This window comes from Temnothorax americanus, unplaced genomic scaffold, assembly GCF_048541705.1.
Source record: "Temnothorax americanus isolate GAGA-0224 unplaced genomic scaffold, ASM4854170v1 Scaffold2, whole genome shotgun sequence".
Classification (NCBI taxonomy): Eukaryota; Metazoa; Arthropoda; class Insecta; order Hymenoptera; family Formicidae; genus Temnothorax; species Temnothorax americanus.
Window position 1 is genome coordinate 9649257 of NW_027509338.1, and position 19433 is coordinate 9668689.

Sequence of the window (19433 nt, forward strand, 5' to 3'; positions counted from 1 at the left end):
CGTACCGCCGCGCCGTACCGAGTTTGTCGGTACAATCGTTATTTTCCGTCCTTCCCCTCTTACTTTTCTTTTTAAACAAGTACAATATTTCAAAATTCTACACTCCGTTTAAACGTTAGAATAGTAGTTTTATACACGTCTTAAGAAGCGTTTTACATTTCAATTTTTCTCCCCTTTCTTTCTCCTCTAATCCCTTAAATCGTAAGAATATTTTAATCTCCTCAGCTTATCCTTCTATCGAGAAGAGAAAATAAAGAAATAGATCGAAAGTGCGCGATGAGACGAAATTCCCGGTTGTGAGAGATCGCAATTGGTGTCAGACGATGCGCCGAAACCGTCGCGTCGCGTCCCGAGAACGCGGTAATACGCGCCGCGCGGTCATCGTTTCCGCGAAGCAACATAATCACTCGCAATTTTTAAACGCAACGCTGGGAACAACGCGACGCCCGTTCGGAGCGAGTCCGTCTCTTGTCGAAAGGTAAAACATGCGTAAAAGTCGGAGAGAAACGATCTACCTATTACATCTATACATTAGTATCATTTTTTTTTCTTTAATTATTGTTAGACTACACGTTTATTCGTCGTACTGTTCTTCACACGCAGCGTTATTTTTGAAAGGGTGCTGATGGGTGTAGTAAACAAACGGTGCTTAAATGTGCCCAAATATACGAGTGACTTGAGTAGTGATGTATTATGCTTTCTCTTTCTCTCTTTCTCCTCTTTTTTTTTGTGTGTATAGATTATAATTAATAGCGATAATAATAATAATAATGATGATGAAGGCTGTATGCGTAATACTAAGGTGGGTCGTACGCAGTTTAAAGAGTAGAGTTTAAAAAGACACAGAGTATGTTTCAGAAAGCACCCGATATAGATATTCGTTCGCATTCACCAGGCAAGGATTATCGGGAGACAAGTAAAAATCTCTTTCTCTTTCTCTCTCTCTCTCTCTCTCGCACACTTTTTGTGTCTTGCTACAAGCACACGCTCAAACTGTTCCACCTTTTTGCCCAAAGTACTCGCGTGGATACTTTACAGAAGTCGTCGGTGATAACAAATGAGAAAAGAACAATGTATTGAGAATTTAAGTCTATTCGCGAGTGTAGAAATGAAATCGGACGATGATGGATAGCCTACAATTTACAATCATAATACATAGCGATGCGAAAATCGGGTTACATGGTATGTATGCCTACGGAGTATACACTTTGTAAAGCCAAAATTAATTCTGACGTCCGTAGACGTTTGCTAGAAAGAAAAGAAAGGCTCTGATTCTTGTATCCGCGTCAATATATCAATGTGACTACCATATATGTGCACCGGTCCTGCATCGTTTTCAAGTTTTACGTTAGTACTTTTTTTTCCGTCAACCCTAATACCATCTCGTTCATAATCAATAAATATCAATAAAATATCTAACATTGTTATATTTTCAAGTAAGTTACCATCCTTACTAGTCGTATTACTTTTCATGTACAGATTAAAATTAATTATCATTATATTAACAATATTCATCCTCGAATATAATAGTTATTAATTATCGGTAATCGTAATATAAAAAAAAAGATTCACAAAATATCTAAAAAAAAAAATGGCAATTTCACGTGACCAGAACAGGTTTCCGTTTTCCCTCGTTTTTCATAACTTTTTACAACTCAGCGTACGCGCTTTGTACCAAACCAGGCCGATTAAAATCGCACGTCTGACATTATTCGCGTGCTCAAATAATGCGCTCTCCTGCCACCATATTTCACCCCTTTATATTACCTCTTTAAATAATTCACGATCAATATTCTTCGTATAACGCATTTCTTATTATTATCAAACACTTCCGCACTGCAATCTTACTATCTCTTACTCTAGGCCATTTTTTCATGAAAAGTGCACTTAACGGTGTCCATGGAGCACCAAAATTTAAGGGACTACCACCTCGGCAGAAATTGATTAAATCGCGCTAAATTACATCGTCGTAGTTGTGTCGGAGGGCGCCGTGCTACGCCGTTGTTGCGGTTGTGTTAGTTTCGAATATAAAATATCATTTGCGTAAATATATATCTAAATCTATCACCGGGTGAAAGCGTAGGTACATGTAAAAGTAAGGCAAAACTGGACTTCACAGAAGGATATTGGTACGGAATACATGGTATATGTATGTATATAATATATCCGTAAAAATGTAAAATATATATTCCTATGTAAAAGCATCTCTAATATATTTCCCATTATGGGAAAATATCACAAACGTTCCCCGGAAACGTACCCGGAGACGTTTATCCTCAAACAATGCATAAATCGTCGGTCTGAACGAACAAACTGGATTTTTGATAGAAATTTTTTTAAAAGGATTATTGAAAACTATTAGCGATTCTACTAAATAATCGTCAAACGAAATATCGTATCATTCGGACAATAGAATTCGGATAATAAACTCGATGAACCATGATCTTGGCAAGGTGGAAGCACAAATATATAGATGCGACGTCTAAAAAATGTACAAAAAGGAAAAAAACCAAGAAGGCAAATAATAACTCGAGCTCACTTCGTCATTTTCACGTACGAATAAATGAAACTTGATCTGAAAAACAAAAATATCCTCTCGGCAATGACGCCACGTAAATAACAAAAAATTGTATCAATGTCTGCCAAAGTAGGTACACCTTCGAACAATATCCTGCTACAGGAGACTGTTCTCACTTGCCATTCTCTATCTCTCTCCTTAATGCCTACATTCCTAACTTAAGTTAAAACTGGTTTGCTGTACTTACATCAAAGACGATATATCTAGTCTAACAATTACATATTTTACAAAAACATTTGAAATCTGGCCCTACAGCAGACATGAAATGTCACGAAGTTAGTCGTACACTGTACACTAAATTTAAAAAATTTACACAAATCATTTAAATATACAATTGTCGCGTTATTTTATGTTCACGCGTTTGATAAGATCATTTGTACACGATTATTTATGTCATTTATGTTTTTATCTTGCGACACTCGAAAGAAATATAAATGGCTCTGTGAAAGCTGCGATCATTATATCGAAAATCCGTCGCTCTCTTACCATACTTTCGCGAGACCATTTTCCATTTTCATCGACACGTTCGTCTATAAGGGGAAGAGTTTGTTTTCAAACCCGATTAAATCATCGAGAGATCCATCTCGTGCAAGATGCACAGGAATTATGCGAACTAAGGAGCACTCGCATTTAGTGTAAAGTGTAAGATAACTTGTACACTTAAGCCTCAATATAGTAGATAATAGGTAGAGTCTAAAAGTCGTGCGAGAAAGCACAGGCGTGAATAAAGTAACACTTTCAAAAGTCTGAAGCGTGTAGTAAAACGCACGACTTTTTCGGATACGAAAGCGGGACATACTCGAATGGTTTATTGCTATAGGTATACGTGTATATATACCTTCCAGTTAAATCAACTACAGGAACGTAGCTGTCTAAAGTAACATCGTCGTAACCGCCGTGCTTCGCGTATTACGTCTGGCCTTCTAATATTTAAAATGTATAATCTATGTTCTTTTATAGTAATAAAAAGCTGCAATCTCTGAAAATAGTTTGATGATGAGTAAAATGAATAACATTCAATAAAACGAATCCTATTCGAAAGCGCGCGCGCAATTATAGCACATATTATTTCATTTCTTTGTCATCGGTCGGCTGCTTAGGATAAGCTGTATATACGCAGTCTCAGTTGAGGTATTTGCGACATTTGCGAGAACCGCAAGTACACGGGATCTTGATATCCTCGAATGGGAATTTGTAGTCGTACGTCAACTCCTCCCCTTGAATGATGCGACGAAGAGCAAAAATCAGTATGTGTTTCTTACCTAGAATGTCCACCACTCGCGAGTAGCAGTTTGGCTGTAACGTATAGATTTTCATATAATAGTTTATCGCAGAAATTTAAATGTATCATGTATATGTAATGTTATCGTACGTAACGATTACATAACGGTATTAATATTAACTTAACGCTTGATTATATATTATGTAATCAAATTATACATAATGCAATTTAAGATAATTATACTTTTTTTAATATATTTTAAAAACATTGATACAAGTAACGATGTTATTAAGTAATAAAAGCTTTTGTCAATTTAAATTATTAGGTAAATACTTGGTAAAAGGAAAAAGAAAGGAATGTCTCATACCTCGCACGAATGATTGATAAATCTAGCTGCATTGCCTTTCATAGTAGCATCAACAACTAGATGATCATCGATTTTAAACATGTAACAGCCTATGTTCTTGCTGTCATAGTACTTCTCTCTTTTGTCGGTCAAGGAAGATCGAATAACCTAATGACAATAATTTCAATAATGATAATAGTAATAGCGATATCAATTATAAATATCGCGACATAACCTCCTAATATTTATGAATACTTGTTTGCTACTTACTTCACCGGCGTATTCAATGACCATTTCACCAGGCTCGATATCTCTCAAACAAAACAGTCCTCTACCATGTATGTGGGAATAATACACACCGACAGATGTTTTTGATGTTTCTTTAAGTATTCTAAAGCGCATTGCCATGGGCAAATTGGTACTCGCGGCTCGCCTGAAACATTCGTCACAATACTCTATACTCTATTGAATAAATTAACAACGGCGCTTGCTTCTTTTTTATCTGAAATATTACAGATTCTATGTATAATCCAGAGAAATACAACTTACATTCAATGTATAATGTATATTGTATATCAAAAAATGATACGCGATTGTTAATATAAATGCAAATGCATCACATCGGTGGTGCACAAGACCACGCGGAAATGCTATTAAAATTCATATTGATAATCAAATATATCAGAAATTATAAATTAATTTATCTGTGCATATGCAACGAGCTCTTTTACCTCGATTCCGTTTCCGATATTGTAATTATGTTAGGATGCGGCCTGTGTTGCGAAGCCAACCAGCTGAACATGTCGTGCACTTTTCTGCCCTTGAAAGGCTCCGCTCGTGCCGCCCCGTTGGCGCACGCCGCCGGCAAATCGTTCTCCATCTCGTCGGCTTTCGGCGGCGCCAGAGTATGGAATTTGGGCTTGTACTTGCTGCATCTGTTGACGCCCGGCAATTGCTCGATCAGGTAAATGGCCGCATTGTTCTCCAAGCCAAGACTCTCGCACAAGGGGTTGTGAGGCAGCGGGGGCAGGTTGTGGGCCTTGCGCGCATTCTGCACCGCCTGGTACACCGTCTCCCAGACCTCGGTCATAGACGAGGCGGTATGGGTGAAACCGTCCTGCGACTTGATCTCGTACATCAGGATCGGTCCCTTCGAGCAGTTGTTCTGCACCAGCGGTGGATTCTGCTGCGGATCGCTTCGTAGCGGCCTGATCGACTTGGTCACTATTCTGGGTTTCTTGACCGCTACGGGCGGCGCCTTCGCCTTAAGTATGTTCACCTTCGCGTCCACGGGCTTTACCTTATCCTCGAGCTTGTTCGCCTTGAGCGTGAACGTCTTGATCGGCAGCAGTTGTAACGACGCAATCTGAGGTACCTGCTTCGATGGCAATATCTCCACGGATGTCACCTGCGGTGTCTTTTTACTTTGAGTGACCGCCTTCATGTTGCGCGTGATCTTGTAAGAACCGTCCTGTAACTGCTTCTGCAGCACTATCTTCAACGAGGTGTTCTGCAGCTTCTCCTTGTCGAGCTCCAGTTTGAAATTCTCCTTTACCTTCTCTATAGTCTCCGTATTCAGTTTGATACTGTCGCTGATGTCGTCGAGCGCGGTTTCAGGTTTCTTTAGCTGTACGATCTGCTCGGTGATTTCCTTCCTCGGTTCCACAATTTCCGGCTCGGCTGGCTTGATCACCGGTTTCGTCGGCTCTTCGATCGCCAAGTCATCCTTCTTCGCCGGATCCTGCTTGAGCGTCACCGCCTGCATCGGCAGCACCCTGTTCATCGGTCGACTGGTCGGCATGTTGCTCGTCGGCACTGTGATTTTGTTCTGCACGGGACTGGAATTGCAGACGACCGGGCCGTTACTGTTGACGTTCGTGTTTGCAGAGTTCGAACTCAACGCGATACCGCCGCTGTAGCTCTTATGCATGCTATTTACATCGTGGTTGGACTTGTTATTTACAATTAGATTTCTCTGCGTGACATAATGATTCGATAGCGGCGGTATCTTGGACGATGATATGCTGGATTTGATCATGCTGGTGTTCTCCGATACGTGCTTCGAGTCAAAGTACGGCCGCACGCTGTTGCTCATCGGTTGCTCCGCGCCGAACAACGACTCGGTGATCTTCCAGGCGGCTCCGTGATTCGCCTGGACCGAATGTGCGACCGGACTAGGTCTCACAGCGACGCGGGGAATCATCGGCATCGCATGAGGTGGCGGTGGCGGTGGCGGTGCCGACAATGCCGGTGGTAGTGACAGCGGCGGCGGCGGCGGCGGCGGCGGTGGTGGTACCAGCGGTGATAGCTTTGTCGGTGTCACCGCGTTCGACGAGCACACGTCTGCCACCTGAATCGATGCCATCGGATGATCTATGTTCGTATTTTGACACGATACCGGTGACACGGCGCTACACGCGATGCCACCGTAAACTCGCTCTTGGGACGTGGCAGAAATGTTGATCTGCGGCGGCGTCGCGATTGGTTCCACTGATAGCGTTGGTGCTGAGATCGATGCTGGTGCTGGTACCGACGCCGATACCAATGCTGGTACTGGCGCGGGTGGTGCCGGAGCTGCCGTTGGTACCGGTGGCAGCGGCGGCGCCGACTGATTCACCACCACGTAAGGTACTCCGGACACGTTGGACATACCACTCACGCTTTGCACACTCGCTATGTTAGGCACGCCGGTTATGTTGGGTACGCCAGACATGTTCGGCATGCTCGATACATTCTGCATCGACGTCACAGTAGGCACGCCCGGCACAGCTTGCACATCCACGATGGGCTCCATCAGCTTGGACGCTTGAAACACCTGTGTTGTCGTCTGGTAGCTGCTAGCCAATACCTGTGGCACGGTGCCGGCCATGAACTGACTAGACGACATCACGGTGTTGCTAACGATCGTTTCCAAGCCGTAGTACATCGGTTGATTCGAGACAAACATACCACCAGTTGGGTCGGTGAACATTTCCAGGGTGGGCGTGGAGCTCAACAGCAGCTGCTCCGACGATATAACGCCACATTGGATCGCACTGGGTTGTTGTTGTATGATAGTACCCAATACTGTAGGCTGTGTTTGCGCGATTTGCACACTCGGCAATATCGATATACCGCCATTCTGCAGCGCCAATAGATTGTCGGTGGACGGTGCCTGTATGTAGGTGCCCGGCACTAAGGGATTCGCAGCGATCAGCTGCGGTTTGAAGCCGGTCTCGTGCTGTCCGCCGCCTATCGTCGTGATGTATTGTAAGTTTTGGCCGGATTGCTGCTGTAGGGCTTCCACGTAAGCAGACACGATGCCTGGCGATGCCACTTGCTGAAGGATCACCGTGGGCGGTCTCTGGTTAGCCTGATGTAGCTGGATTACCTGAGGGGTGTTCGTCATCGCCGTCGGTTGGAATCTGGCATTGTGCACGGCATTATGCGGTGCCTGCATCACGTTCTTCGGAACATGTTGCTGCGACTTGACGCTCTTGGCCTTGGACTTGGCCATCCGTAAATTTTTCGACTTAGAGGGGACTCGGGCGATCTGTGCGTTTGTCTGCGCGGACTCCTGCGCGGTCTGCACGCCCATGGACGAGTAATTGGGCGACATCTCCGGGCTTGGGACGGTCTGCGAGCTCGTGCTGTCCGGCGAATTCATTGGCGTGTTCACCATGCCGTGCGCCGTAACGTTAGAATCGCTGGAGACGGACGGCGGTTCTGTGATCTCCGTTATCTGCACCGTGCTTTCCTGAGTAGGTAATACTGCTGGGTTCGGCAGGGTGGTGGTCCTACGAGTGTACTGAGTCTGTACGATCACATCGTTGGACGTTAATACTGTCTGGTGCACGGTCTCGACGGTGGCATGTGTCGCATGGATCTGCGGCGTGATAATCGCCTGGGCGATCGGCTCGATCTGGATACTCGGATGGGGTGATGCCACAGACGCCTCGATGGGTGACGTTGCTTGAATGTCCGTGTAATCAGTTGTCAGAGTATGGCCCTCGGACGGTGAAAGCGTGATGAATTGCGGCGAGCCCATGCTCGGTGAGAATCCCGACTCTGGCGACGCCAGCTTGTTATCCATGGTCTCTGAGTCGCTATCGCTGGTAATCATAGAGTCGCAATTGTCTAGATGACGGTTGTAACTCTCCTCGTTACGGTACGTGCGAGCACACCTCTTACAGGTGACTTCGATGTGCTCGAACGGCGACGACTCGTATGAGGTACGAATCAGCCTCTCGTGCGTCATCATGTGTTGTGACGAGACGCACTCGTCGTCGCTCGAGATATCACCTGCACCATCCACTTGCGGGATCTGTAAATTCATCTTGAGATTCTTTTCCTTGAACAGGACTCCCGCCTTGTGCAAAGTGCACCTGGCGGTCGGTGCGGTCGTAAGGTTACCACTGCCACTCTTCGTCTTCTGTGACTTGTCACAGGTACTTGACACATGCGATCTGATGAAGCCGAAGAAACGTTTTGAGTGTAAAAGATTTGAAGGTCGCACGTATGAACCAAGTTCCTTTTCCGCGATCGGCTCGCCCCCGTCAGACGAGTGCTCATCGTTAATGCCGTCCAATTGCGGGATCGATTCGGACGTTTGCAGGTTCGTGTTCTTCTCCTCGGCGTTGTACTCTGGTGAACTGCACTCGCTGGCGCTATTAGCGTCAGCCGAACCGTCGACCTGCACTATTCGCGGTTGCTGCTGTCTCGAATGCCAGAACAGTCTCTTGTGCTCTTTTGCGTCGTCCCTGGCTGGCAACATGCGACGATTCAGTCCAGTAGAATCCTCAATGCAGTACTTCAACTCGCGCACGGAGTCGGATAGTATATTAGGCGTGTTTCCTCTCCCCACAGTAACCATGATACTCTCCGGGATCCTCAATTCATGGAACATGGACGTGCGTTCATTTTGTGCATCAAGAACAATGAGACCGGTCTCGCTAGACTTGGTACTGGATGGATTTCGTGGCAATTTTCGCCTCTTTATGTTAGAACCATAGGTGTTGTCTAGTTTACAGCTCCAGGTGAGACTACAAGAACGTTGATGATGCCTTTGACCGCCGACAATCAACGGATTATTCGACATCACCTCGGATTTGGATCGTTTCAGCTCCCTGCCGCCGCGTTTCTGGCTCTTTGAGTTAAATAGGTCGTCCATGAGATCCTGCATCGCGGTCTTCGCCTCCAATCGCACCCAGAGATCATTGTGCGCTCCCAATTCCAGTAAAGATGAATCCATTTTGGAAATTTTGCTTTCTGACGGCTTTATCGTCTCTTCGACCTCCGACGACAGCATGTCATCCTTGAACAAATCTGTGCTGAAAGAACCGTCATTCTTCAAGTCCATGGCTAAAAAATCCTCGTACGACATCTTTGGAAAAATGTCCTGCATGGAGATTCCATCCAACAGATCGTGCGGCAAATCTTCAAATATGGCCTCCTTCAGTTCTGGTGGTAAAAGATCCGTGTTGTTTTGCTCCGCTAAATTCTCATCAACCTCTTTGTTGCACACGATATCGATGAGCGTATCTAAGGTCTGTTTGACGGCCAAATAATCGACCCTCTGCGCGTCTGTCGACACTTCTTCCTTTTCTCGCTCCTTGCTGTGATCGATAGTGATATTATTCTCCATGTCGGACGAGACGTCCGGCATATGTACCTGCACATAAGTTCTAATGTAATATCTAACGATCTTGTATGGATTCACTGTAGACCAGTAAAGTCTGGAGCATTTGTAATCGCATGGTATTATCTTCTCAGTCGTGTCAGAGAATTCCGGAACGATGGTGCCCAGACAGTCGACCATCAAAGAACCTATCATCAGTTTGACCTTGTTGGGTTCGGCAAACTTCTTTTTCTTACGATCCAACTCCACGTACACCGGTCGCTTCAAACTGAACTCGTTCTCGTTCTGCAGAGATTTGTTAGCGTGACTATTCGAATGTGAAATGCAAAATACCGTTTTGTCATCGTTGAAAGCGAGCCCGATGTTTCTCGCGCATGGAAAATGAAAGGTATTGCTGCAGTTCTTCGCGCAACATCCGATGCTCGCGCCCTTCTTGCCGCACTCGGAGCAGCGGATCAAACGACCCCTCGAAATGGCACTGTGAACATTCTGCAGTGAGCCGTCGATTTCCTCAAACACCTCATTTGACCATAACGCGCAATTTGCGTGTACCCATTCGTTCTGCCCGCAATACAGCAGCCTGCCCTCTTTCGTCTCATGTCCGTCGCCCAAGCCTTTGCACAAACAACATGATCTGCTGTCCTCGACATGGATATTATACAGATTCGCCGTTTTTGCCGCGATCGCTTTCGGCGCTTTCATCACCTCCTCTTTCCATGCCTCCAGAATAGGATCATCAAACTTCGTCGTCAAAGCGGTGTCGTTGCCAACGTCTTTACTAGGCGTTAATATATCGTCATTGTCGTCGCTGCTCTTAAAATCCTTCGGCGTAAACCATGGAAAGACCTCTTGTAAAATATCGTGATACGTTTCTAACAGATCCTTTGAACCAACGCGGTTGATTACGTGCTCCATATCACAATGAAATTGCGATAATGATTTGTACTCGTTACCATTCACCTTACGTTTCACAGACATTAAAGTGGGCGAGGGCCTCGCAATGATTTGTTGCTCCGAACAATGGCATTCCGTGACATCGTTCGAAGATACTGACGAATCCTGATTTGTCCAGTCTTTTCTCTCGTTGTCTTGAGAGTCCTTCGGAACACAGTTCTTCACCCTAACCGAGCATTCTTTTAGATGAAATTTCTGTCGTAGCCGTCGCAAACCTTTTCTACCGGGACCGTCCACCGAAGGTTCCTCCAAATCGAGCTTATTTATACCGTCCCTGTAATTGGCACTCGAATTCGAGTCGGTATCCGCGGACTTGTCGCCATTGCACTCTTCCGATTCCTCGTTTTCCTTCGCACAGTTCATCTCGCTCTTATCTTCGGGAAACTCGAGTTTTCTCACGCTCGAAACTGGCCTGCAGAGGCACTCCTTTCTGGGACTCCACTTGAGAGCCGTGCAAACCTTGCGGTTTTTACTCAGAGATTTTATCACGCCGATGAAACCCGCCTTCAATTCCGCTTCTATGGCATTCCTCCAGATAGAGGAATTCGAATTGGAAGAGCATTGGCTGCATGTGAATTCGATCGAATCGGGCAGGTAACTAAGTATCTGGTAACGCTCATCGGAAAGACCTTCACAACGGGCATGTACCCAGCAGGAACACTCGCTACACTCCATCATCTAAAATAACGCAATCATACATATAACATATGAATCGTAGATATAAGTTAAATTTTGTGTCTGTAAATTTACTCTACGTCGAGATCATCGCGTAGATACTCACTTTCGTGTCGAAATCGTTTTCGTTGTAACACCTCTGACACAAAGGACAATAGTTTCCTTGTTGTCTCAACTTAAAGCACATAGAGCAGAGAGGTAAGTTACCAACGTGAACGTTGACACCCTCGCTACCGCAGCTTTTACATTTAATACAGCTCTGACAAACGTAAGGTCGATCGGGACTGTACAATCTAGAGCTAACACCGGACTTTGACAGACACGAATGATGAAACGACTGACGACAACGAATGCAGGATAATTTCGGACCGGATCTGAGATGGCAGGATTGACATATCGTACACCGGGGACAACACCAGTTTGGCTGCGCACAAACGTTCCATTCACTGGGTTCCAAACAGAAGGCATGGTATGGCTCGCAACAGCATTGACAGTGGATCAGCTGTAAAGAATAATCTTTATGTTAACAGTTCTCGAAGAGAGATAACGCATTACTATTACATGTCTACTTGTTATCCACCTATGAACGATATTTCAAACGTTACTTACCGGCTCTTTACCGGCGCTTCCGCATAGATAGCAAATAGCAGGTATATGAAATAGCTCAGAACCGATAAGGGCGAAACCCTTCGCTCCGACCTCAGAAGGATCGTATTGCTCCCAGAAATCTATGGAAACTGTATATACAGTATCCACAGTTGCCTTAGACACCTGTAATAAATATATTATTTACACATTACTTTAATTCCATTAAATTCAAGTTTGTAAATAAGTTTTACATTTTTAATCGAATAAACGAAATACCAACTAGTTATAAAAAAGCAATTTTGTACTACAAAAATGAAGTAACATGAGCTCATTCAGTATGCCACAAGAGGCAGAATAAATATTCATACAGTATCTACTTAAGTCACTTCCCTCGATTATGCCTGAAAGATATCTTACCACTGGAAAATGCGACGTTGATAAATTCTGTTGCGGTTTTCCCCTTCTCGAATGAGATTGTTGTGCCGTGTTAACGTTAAGATTTAAATTATTATCTTCATTATGCTTCTGCATTTCCTTGTCTTTCGTAATATCGTCCCTCTTCTCAGTTCTTTCGGTTTCCTTCAACGTCTTTGGAATGTTTTTGCCGTGTTCGTTGTCTTCTTTCGCGTCTACAGCGGGAAAAGTTGCAATGGGTTGCCCAAGCGCGACACTGGCGCTTCGACAAACGTGCTTAACTCTCGGCCCTTTCAACTCGAGCCTTTGTCTAAGAGGTTGTGGATGTTGGCCACCGGTCGAAGAGGCAAGTATTGGATTTTTAATTTTCTTCCTTACTTTAATCCTGTTATTTTTCCTCCGTTTTTTGTTAGGCGATATACTCATCGAGGAATCAACTGCAATAAAATCATGTCGTTAGTACAAATATACAGCTAGCAATACTAATACAGCAATAAAAAAAAAGCATTTATAAAATAAAATAAGATGTTTTACATTTATCTAATTTCGTATAGAAAAAGCTTCCGGTACCCTGATAACTGGTTTTCTGTCCCATTTCGAAATTTCTCCAACTCATGGCAGACTTAAACAAATTTCTTTCCAAGCTGTCTTCCGCAGGCCAACTGAGTTTAGACGGGCCCAAATTTTGTCCCTGACCATCCTCGTCTTGACTGAGCGGCAGAGAAATAGTTAAAGGATCTCGCATTAAAGGTGGTAACAACGCGTTTAAACCTGTCCTCAAGGCAGGTGGAATGTCGTAACATTTCAAACACATTTTCAACCAACACGCCGGGCATCTGGCTTTATAAACGCATCTCATGAGATTCCATTGTTGACTCCTCACAACAGGCGGGACTAAACACAGACCGTCACCTTTATGACACTTGAGAATGGGAAGAACGTTGCTCGAGGATTTAGCGCAAGCTTGATGTTTAATCATTTTGCTTATAAACTTTCGGCAAGATTCGCAACTGTGAATGCCAAACTTGCGCGCCTGTTTCACAAATCGATAAAACCGTACTGCGCCGCAAACACCGCATTTTATAGTTCCTGTTAAGCCTGAAAGATAAACAATCATAATTGTAAGATAAATTTTACGCCGGAGATGTAAATGTTTACAAAAAAACAGTTTACAATCAAATTTGCTATAAAATGAGAAATATATACCTAAATTAGTGCTTCCTCCCATGGCGTTACTGGTGCTTGTTGTTGAAAATGGTCCTTCTGTTCCAGCTAAACACTTGTTATCCAACTTTAATCTCGCTTTTCTTAATATAACTTTGCCACTATTGAGTTTTATTCCGCTGACGTCGGATTGCTCGCCTTCCGAGTGATCGCTGTGCTCGCTTTCGCTTTCAGTTAAATTGTTTTCCGTCTCAAAATTGTTCAATGTACTAACCACAGTCTTATTACCATTTTCAGGCTGATCCTCAGTTTCTGCACAGCCATCTTCCGTTAATCCTGCACCACTTTCAAAGTTCGCCTGATTACTTAAATCGTTCGCTATTTCATTTTGAGTTCCCGATCTCGTCTGAACTCTGGAAGACTCGAAGTGTGGAACATTGGAATCGGGAAGAACTTTTGTAGGAATAGAAATCTGTTTCTGATTTCTGGGAATTGTTGATCTCACAGTTTGTGCCGTTGTCCTGCTCGAGTTTTGTGAGCATTCTTGATTATTATTATTAGAGCTGTCGGATGTGCCGTTTGATACTTTATTCTTACATGATATATTATGAGATTTCTTTACTTCCCTATGAGTGGGTTTTGATATTTGTGCGTTTTGTACAGAATTCGCCGATTTCTCCGTATTTTTTATCGATTGAGTTATAATCTCGGCATTGGAGTCTACACCTTGAATCACCCTTTTTGGCTTGCTTCTTGCATCTTTATTTTTAAATTTTGTACACAACTTACTAACCGCATCCTCTTTCAATTTTGATTCCAAGTCGCTGAGCTTATCCGAATTTAATTTACACTTTTTGACGCGTATACCAAGTTCATTCTCGCTATGCTCCGTACCAGAAATTTCTTCCAATTCCTCGATGAACCTCTTATTTGGCTTTATAACTCTCGACGAATGCACGCTGCGAACAGGTAAAACAAATTTTCTTACCGCGCTAGGCTTCTCTCCAGATTGCACCACCAAATTACGTGTATTACTCCCATTAGATTTTGCCCTTTGAAGCAATCTTTTCGCAGTACTATTACGTAACTGTCTGGTTCTTTGATGCTGGTCCAAGATGTTGTTCACTGACTTTAACACCGGGTTTTTCATGTACGTCGAAAATTTAACGTTCTTACAATTCTTACGACTCTTAGCTCTGTGAATCTTTGGAGTATGTTTAGCATTCGGGTTTTTAACTGGTTCCGTGATGTCTTTGACTGGTTTTGGATTTGCGTCGGTAAGCTTCTCTGCGCTGTTTTCGATGTTCGTAGAAGAATTTTTAACATCGGTAACGTCCTTCTTCGCGCTGGACCGTGGTGCAAGATTTTCGACTGTGACAGACGGCAATTTATCGCTGGTCTTCTCCGCATCGCGTTGCTGTGTTTTTATATAAGACGCAGAAAGATTAGCCTCTTTAGTGCTAAATCCGTGGAACGGTGGATGTTCCTGGGGGGAAAAGATTACCTGTATGAGTATTGAAAATGACACGCTCGCTACACCACAATTCTAATCTACACGTATACGATTCTTGCAATATAAGTTTTGATACCAAAGTGCCAATCTTCAAGTTACGAAAGTAAACAAAAACAAGAGCGACTAGTAAGCAAAGTTTACTTTATCTACGCGACAAATGACAATTCGTCCGCTACAGACTGAACGGACTTTCATTCGCGAGTGTCGACAATTCTACATTCTTTCCGGCCGCCAAGAAGTTACGGAGCAAGAATAGCAGAAGGCACGTCACACTGACATACTCCGTACCAAGAGCGGCCAGGACAAGATCGTCTACAAATCGCTACAGCTCGACCGACATACGGAAGGGGAGGTGACGCTAAAGCGAGAAACGAGTCGTCGAACGGCAGGTAACGGACAGAGGACGACGCGAAGGCGTCGCGCACCTGCCGCTCGACGATCGGCCAGCGCCGTTAGGTTAACCCGCGCGCGCTTACGCCGCGCCAAGGCTCCGTCGGCCCGCGTAATCGCGAGTCCACCGAACAGCGCGTTCGCCGCCCGCCGGACGACGTATACGCGCCGAGCGGCGAGACGCGGTGCGTCGCGGGACGCGACGCTCGTCGATCTCGCGCGACCTCGGCGCGGCCAACGACAACGACGGCGACGGTGACGGCGAATGGCGACGGCGACGACGACGGCAAACGGCCGACGGCGGACGCCTCGGCGCGACGACTTTTTTCGTTCCCCCTCACCTTCTCGTTGTCGCCGAACGTTTCGTTGAACAGGGAAAGTCCGTAGTAGATGTTCTCGGCGACAGTTACCGGATCGTTCTGCGCTGCCTCAGGCTGGCCCAGCACCTTGATCCGTTTCCTGGTGGCCGTCTTCGGCGGCTTGCCGGGAAACTTGGACCTTCCCATGTTCACCCGTTTTCAACGACGGACCTCAACCTCGCAGCGAAATTCCGCTTCCATTTTACTCGCGATTTGTGCCCACGGCCGAGAGGCGCACCGACTCTCTCGCGTACGCTATACACCGACGTATGTACGCTCTCCCGATATACGCGCGCGCGCGCGCGCGTGCTCACACACACACACCACACAGTCCGCACACGGCGAGTGTACGCGAACGGACATGAACGAACATGGACACCGGGTCGGTGTTGGTCTCTCTCTCTCGGGCTCGGGCCGCTGCCTGTTCGGCCGCCGTCGGCCGGCGTCGGTCGCGCTCGGCCGCGGCCGCAAAATACGCGGTTACGCGCGTAGTTGTCAAACAGAGAGCCTGGGCTACTAAGGCGGGCCTCGCGCCTCGCCTCGCGCGCCGTCGAAACTCGAAACGCGCTCGCGCGCCGCCTTCGCCTTCGCCTTCGCCTTCGCACCTTCGTCCAAGGCCTCCGCCGATCTTCTCGCTTTACGACGAATCCGTCGCTCGGCACGCTCGCAACGTTTGAAATTCACGGAGAATACGGAGATTCGAATCGGCAATCAGGTTAGAGAGAACTTTGATATTCGACGGCCGCCAGAATGATGCCCGCGCGTTTGTTCGTGTCAATGGAAACGCGGCAATTGCGGCGCACAAGCAATATTTCTCTCCCGCAACTGCGACTTGGAAAGTTAACGTCATTTTAGAAAATATCCATAAAATTACATTTTAAAATAATTTTGATACTTATATATCTAGTTATGATACTTTTATGATACCGCAGTCGTATATGTCATCGAAAAACTTTAGCGAGGATATTATGTATCGAACTTTTTAGATATATCCCTATCTTAACGCATTTATTTTTAATTGTACTTTGTCTTCGCGTCGGACTCGATTGTGTCCGATAAGGATCTCGCATGCGAATATATCGGCGACCCCGGCAAAAAAGCAGCGGGGAAAAGGGCGATACGCAACGGGCGACGTTGCTCGAATTCGAGGGGATGGTCACGTGACCGCCCGGCAGGCCGGTCGGGCATTGAGAACCGCGCGACTGGTTTGAACGCGACGTAAACGCGCCGAACGTTTATTTCGCACGACGAATGTTTTATTCACGAGTTATTGCCCGCCAATAACTTGCAGAGTCGAATATATCGATTTTTAGATTTTATCATCTTGTCCCTTGGATAAATAGAGAACGCGATCGGGGAGGAAAGACAAAAAGTGGAACGATTTTATTAAGCGGATTAATTTGCGCCGCATCGAACGCGAATTTTAAATTTGTTTATTAACGCCTCGCATCGTATAATTATCGTAATAATACCACGTAAAAAAAAAATATCCGCTTATTCTCACCTTTCGCAGGTGCAATTACGAAAAGTATAACTTATTCTAACACGCGCGACCGTATACTTCACGCAACGTTCGGGAGCACCGAGCACCAATTACGCCGTGTGTTTCGTGCATAGTTCGTCAAGTTACTTTGGTACGTGCTCTATTGAGAGGTTAACGTACGAAAAGTATACTAAAACGGATAATCGCTCGTGGAAAAACCGCGTCGCGCGAGATAGCAAAGATCGCACGTATACCGATATGTGGTACTGCTCCATTTCTGGTACCGGCACGATAGCGCGCGCGCGCGCGCAGCTATTTGCTCTTCTATATTTCTCATTGCGCCTTCCTGCGCATCTCTCCATTGGAATTAAGCTCGGTATCCTCTTACTCGGGCTCAGGCCGGCCTTTACGGAAGACTTACCGGCGATTCGTTTACGCCTTAGCGCATTTCCAGATTGTCGGTGCATTATTTTCGCCGAAGCTATCGCACGGGAATGAAGATCGTCTTTGCGGCGCGCGGTTCTTAATTGCTTCCGGTATATTCTATCAGCGTGTATACACACGCTCTCTTGCTCCGCGTTACTCGAACGGTAATTAAGATTGCCGTAACGCACCGCGTCGCTTTACGTGGACGCGCGTCGCGCCGGCTTCTCATCGCCTCTTTGAAAAGCGAGGCATTAAAAGCGGACCGAAGAACCCGCGGCTCGTCGATAGATCGATTTCTTGTACGTATTTCCGTATACTTGCATATAGGACTTCTTGAACTGAATGCGCCGAGCGGGAACATCTGCGCCCATCCACAGCGACATGTAATATTTAAAAGCAGGCAGTCCTGCTCTAATACGCTCTAACGCGGGAACGGAATTAAAATTCGATTTAAATTATATATATTTAAACGGGGAACGTTCAGGTCGGTTCATCTAAAGGCGAGGGGTACCCAAAGTCAAACGTACGGTAAGATATTCCCGGATATTTCAGGATTGAGAAGATATTTATTGCGAGGAAATATTAGGACATATCTCTCGTAGACGCCCGAGGAAAATTGTAGCGAGATAATCCTTTGTTTACGATCTGCGTGATAAATAGAGGCGAGTAAATTGCCCGTATTATCGCTACGAACGGAAAATCTATCTCCGTTTCTATATCCGGAAAGGTCAGTTCTTTATTTGGGCGATTAGATATATTTTTCCCCTCAATTTAGCGCGTACCATTTAATGGGTCCCATTTTTAACCCTGTACTTGCATATATATATATATATATATATATATATATATATAATGTGCATTCCGTTTAAAATCAATTATTTAATATTTGCAATTTGCTTTTTATAATATAGCGCATTATAATAGCACAGCTATTATAATGCATGTGCCTCTTGAAATAACCGGTAATAACGCATACATTTGTATCACAGGTTTTGCTCTGTTCAAATTTCAGCTTGTTCTGACCAAAAATAAGATTTATTGGTTTGATACTGCTGTGTTATATTCGGTAATGCGGTAAAAAAAAACTGTTTTTTTTTTTTTTTAAATAATTGGAAATATAGAACTGGGACTCTTAATAGCTCTGATGTTTTCAACTGTCATTAGTGTCATTACTCATTAAAGTTCGTTTAAGTAAATATAAAATACAACGAAATATATTGTTAAGTGTTGTTATTTGTTCTCCGTGACTTTTTGCCACACACGCCACCAAATATAAACGAAACTCGACCACATCGATCGAATGATACGTGTTATGTAACACAATTTTTTTTGTTTTCTTCTGATCGAATCAAAACTAGAATATCCGACATCACCTTTCGAACGCTCCTTTCCTTTTCCTCTGTACGCATTTCTATAGATATAACTAACAATGTCGTATATGATTAACAAAATAGATTAACAATTTAATAAATCCCTGATATTTCTGTTAAATTACATAAAAATTCAGCGAGACATTTATTAGTCGTTCTGAAATAATTTTTAAAGGACCTATCAAACTCTCTTATTTCTTTCTTTATTAAAAATTTTATTCACGACTCTATATATTGATCTGATTAAAGCCGCAACATTTGTAACACTTGTAATGTATCATTAAAAACATCTGTTTTAAAAAAAGAAAAAATATACGCCAAGTATATTTAAAAA

At 44.5% G+C, this 19433-nt stretch overlaps 1 protein-coding gene across 3 annotated transcripts; it reads right to left on the minus strand.

The window, feature by feature from the left end:
• Positions 1-595: 595 nt before the first annotated feature.
• Positions 596-16150, minus strand: Trx (histone lysine N-methyltransferase trithorax). Of its 3 annotated transcripts, none has more exons than XM_077405747.1 (10): positions 15872-16150; positions 13601-15044; positions 12929-13492; positions 12398-12831; positions 12002-12163; positions 11499-11894; positions 4878-11395; positions 4417-4579; positions 4168-4314; positions 596-3874 (listed from the first exon to the last, which is right to left on the minus strand). In XM_077405747.1, the coding sequence occupies exons 1-10, from the start codon at positions 15965-15967 to the stop codon at positions 3701-3703; spliced, it is 10098 nt and encodes a 3365-aa protein (XP_077261873.1). In that variant the 5' UTR covers positions 15968-16150; the 3' UTR covers positions 596-3700. The 3 variants fall into 3 exon arrangements, with proteins under 3 accessions (XP_077261873.1, XP_077261872.1, XP_077261871.1); XM_077405746.1 differs by having other exon boundaries at positions 12965-13492; positions 15803-16150; XM_077405745.1 differs by having other exon boundaries at positions 15803-16150.
• Positions 16151-19433: the final 3283 nt, after the last annotated feature.

Coding starts and splice junctions, on each gene's coding strand:
- Trx (XM_077405745.1), bottom strand. CDS start 15,967: ATGGGAAGGTCCAAGTTTCCCGGCAAGCCGCCGAAGACGGCCACCAGG. Junction 4,315..4,416: donor TCATTGAATACGCCGGTGAA/GTAAGTAGCAAA, acceptor TATTGTCATTAG/GTTATTCGATCTTCCTTGAC. Junction 3,875..4,167: donor TTATCAATCATTCGTGCGAG/GTATGAGACATT, acceptor TATACGTTACAG/CCAAACTGCTACTCGCGAGT.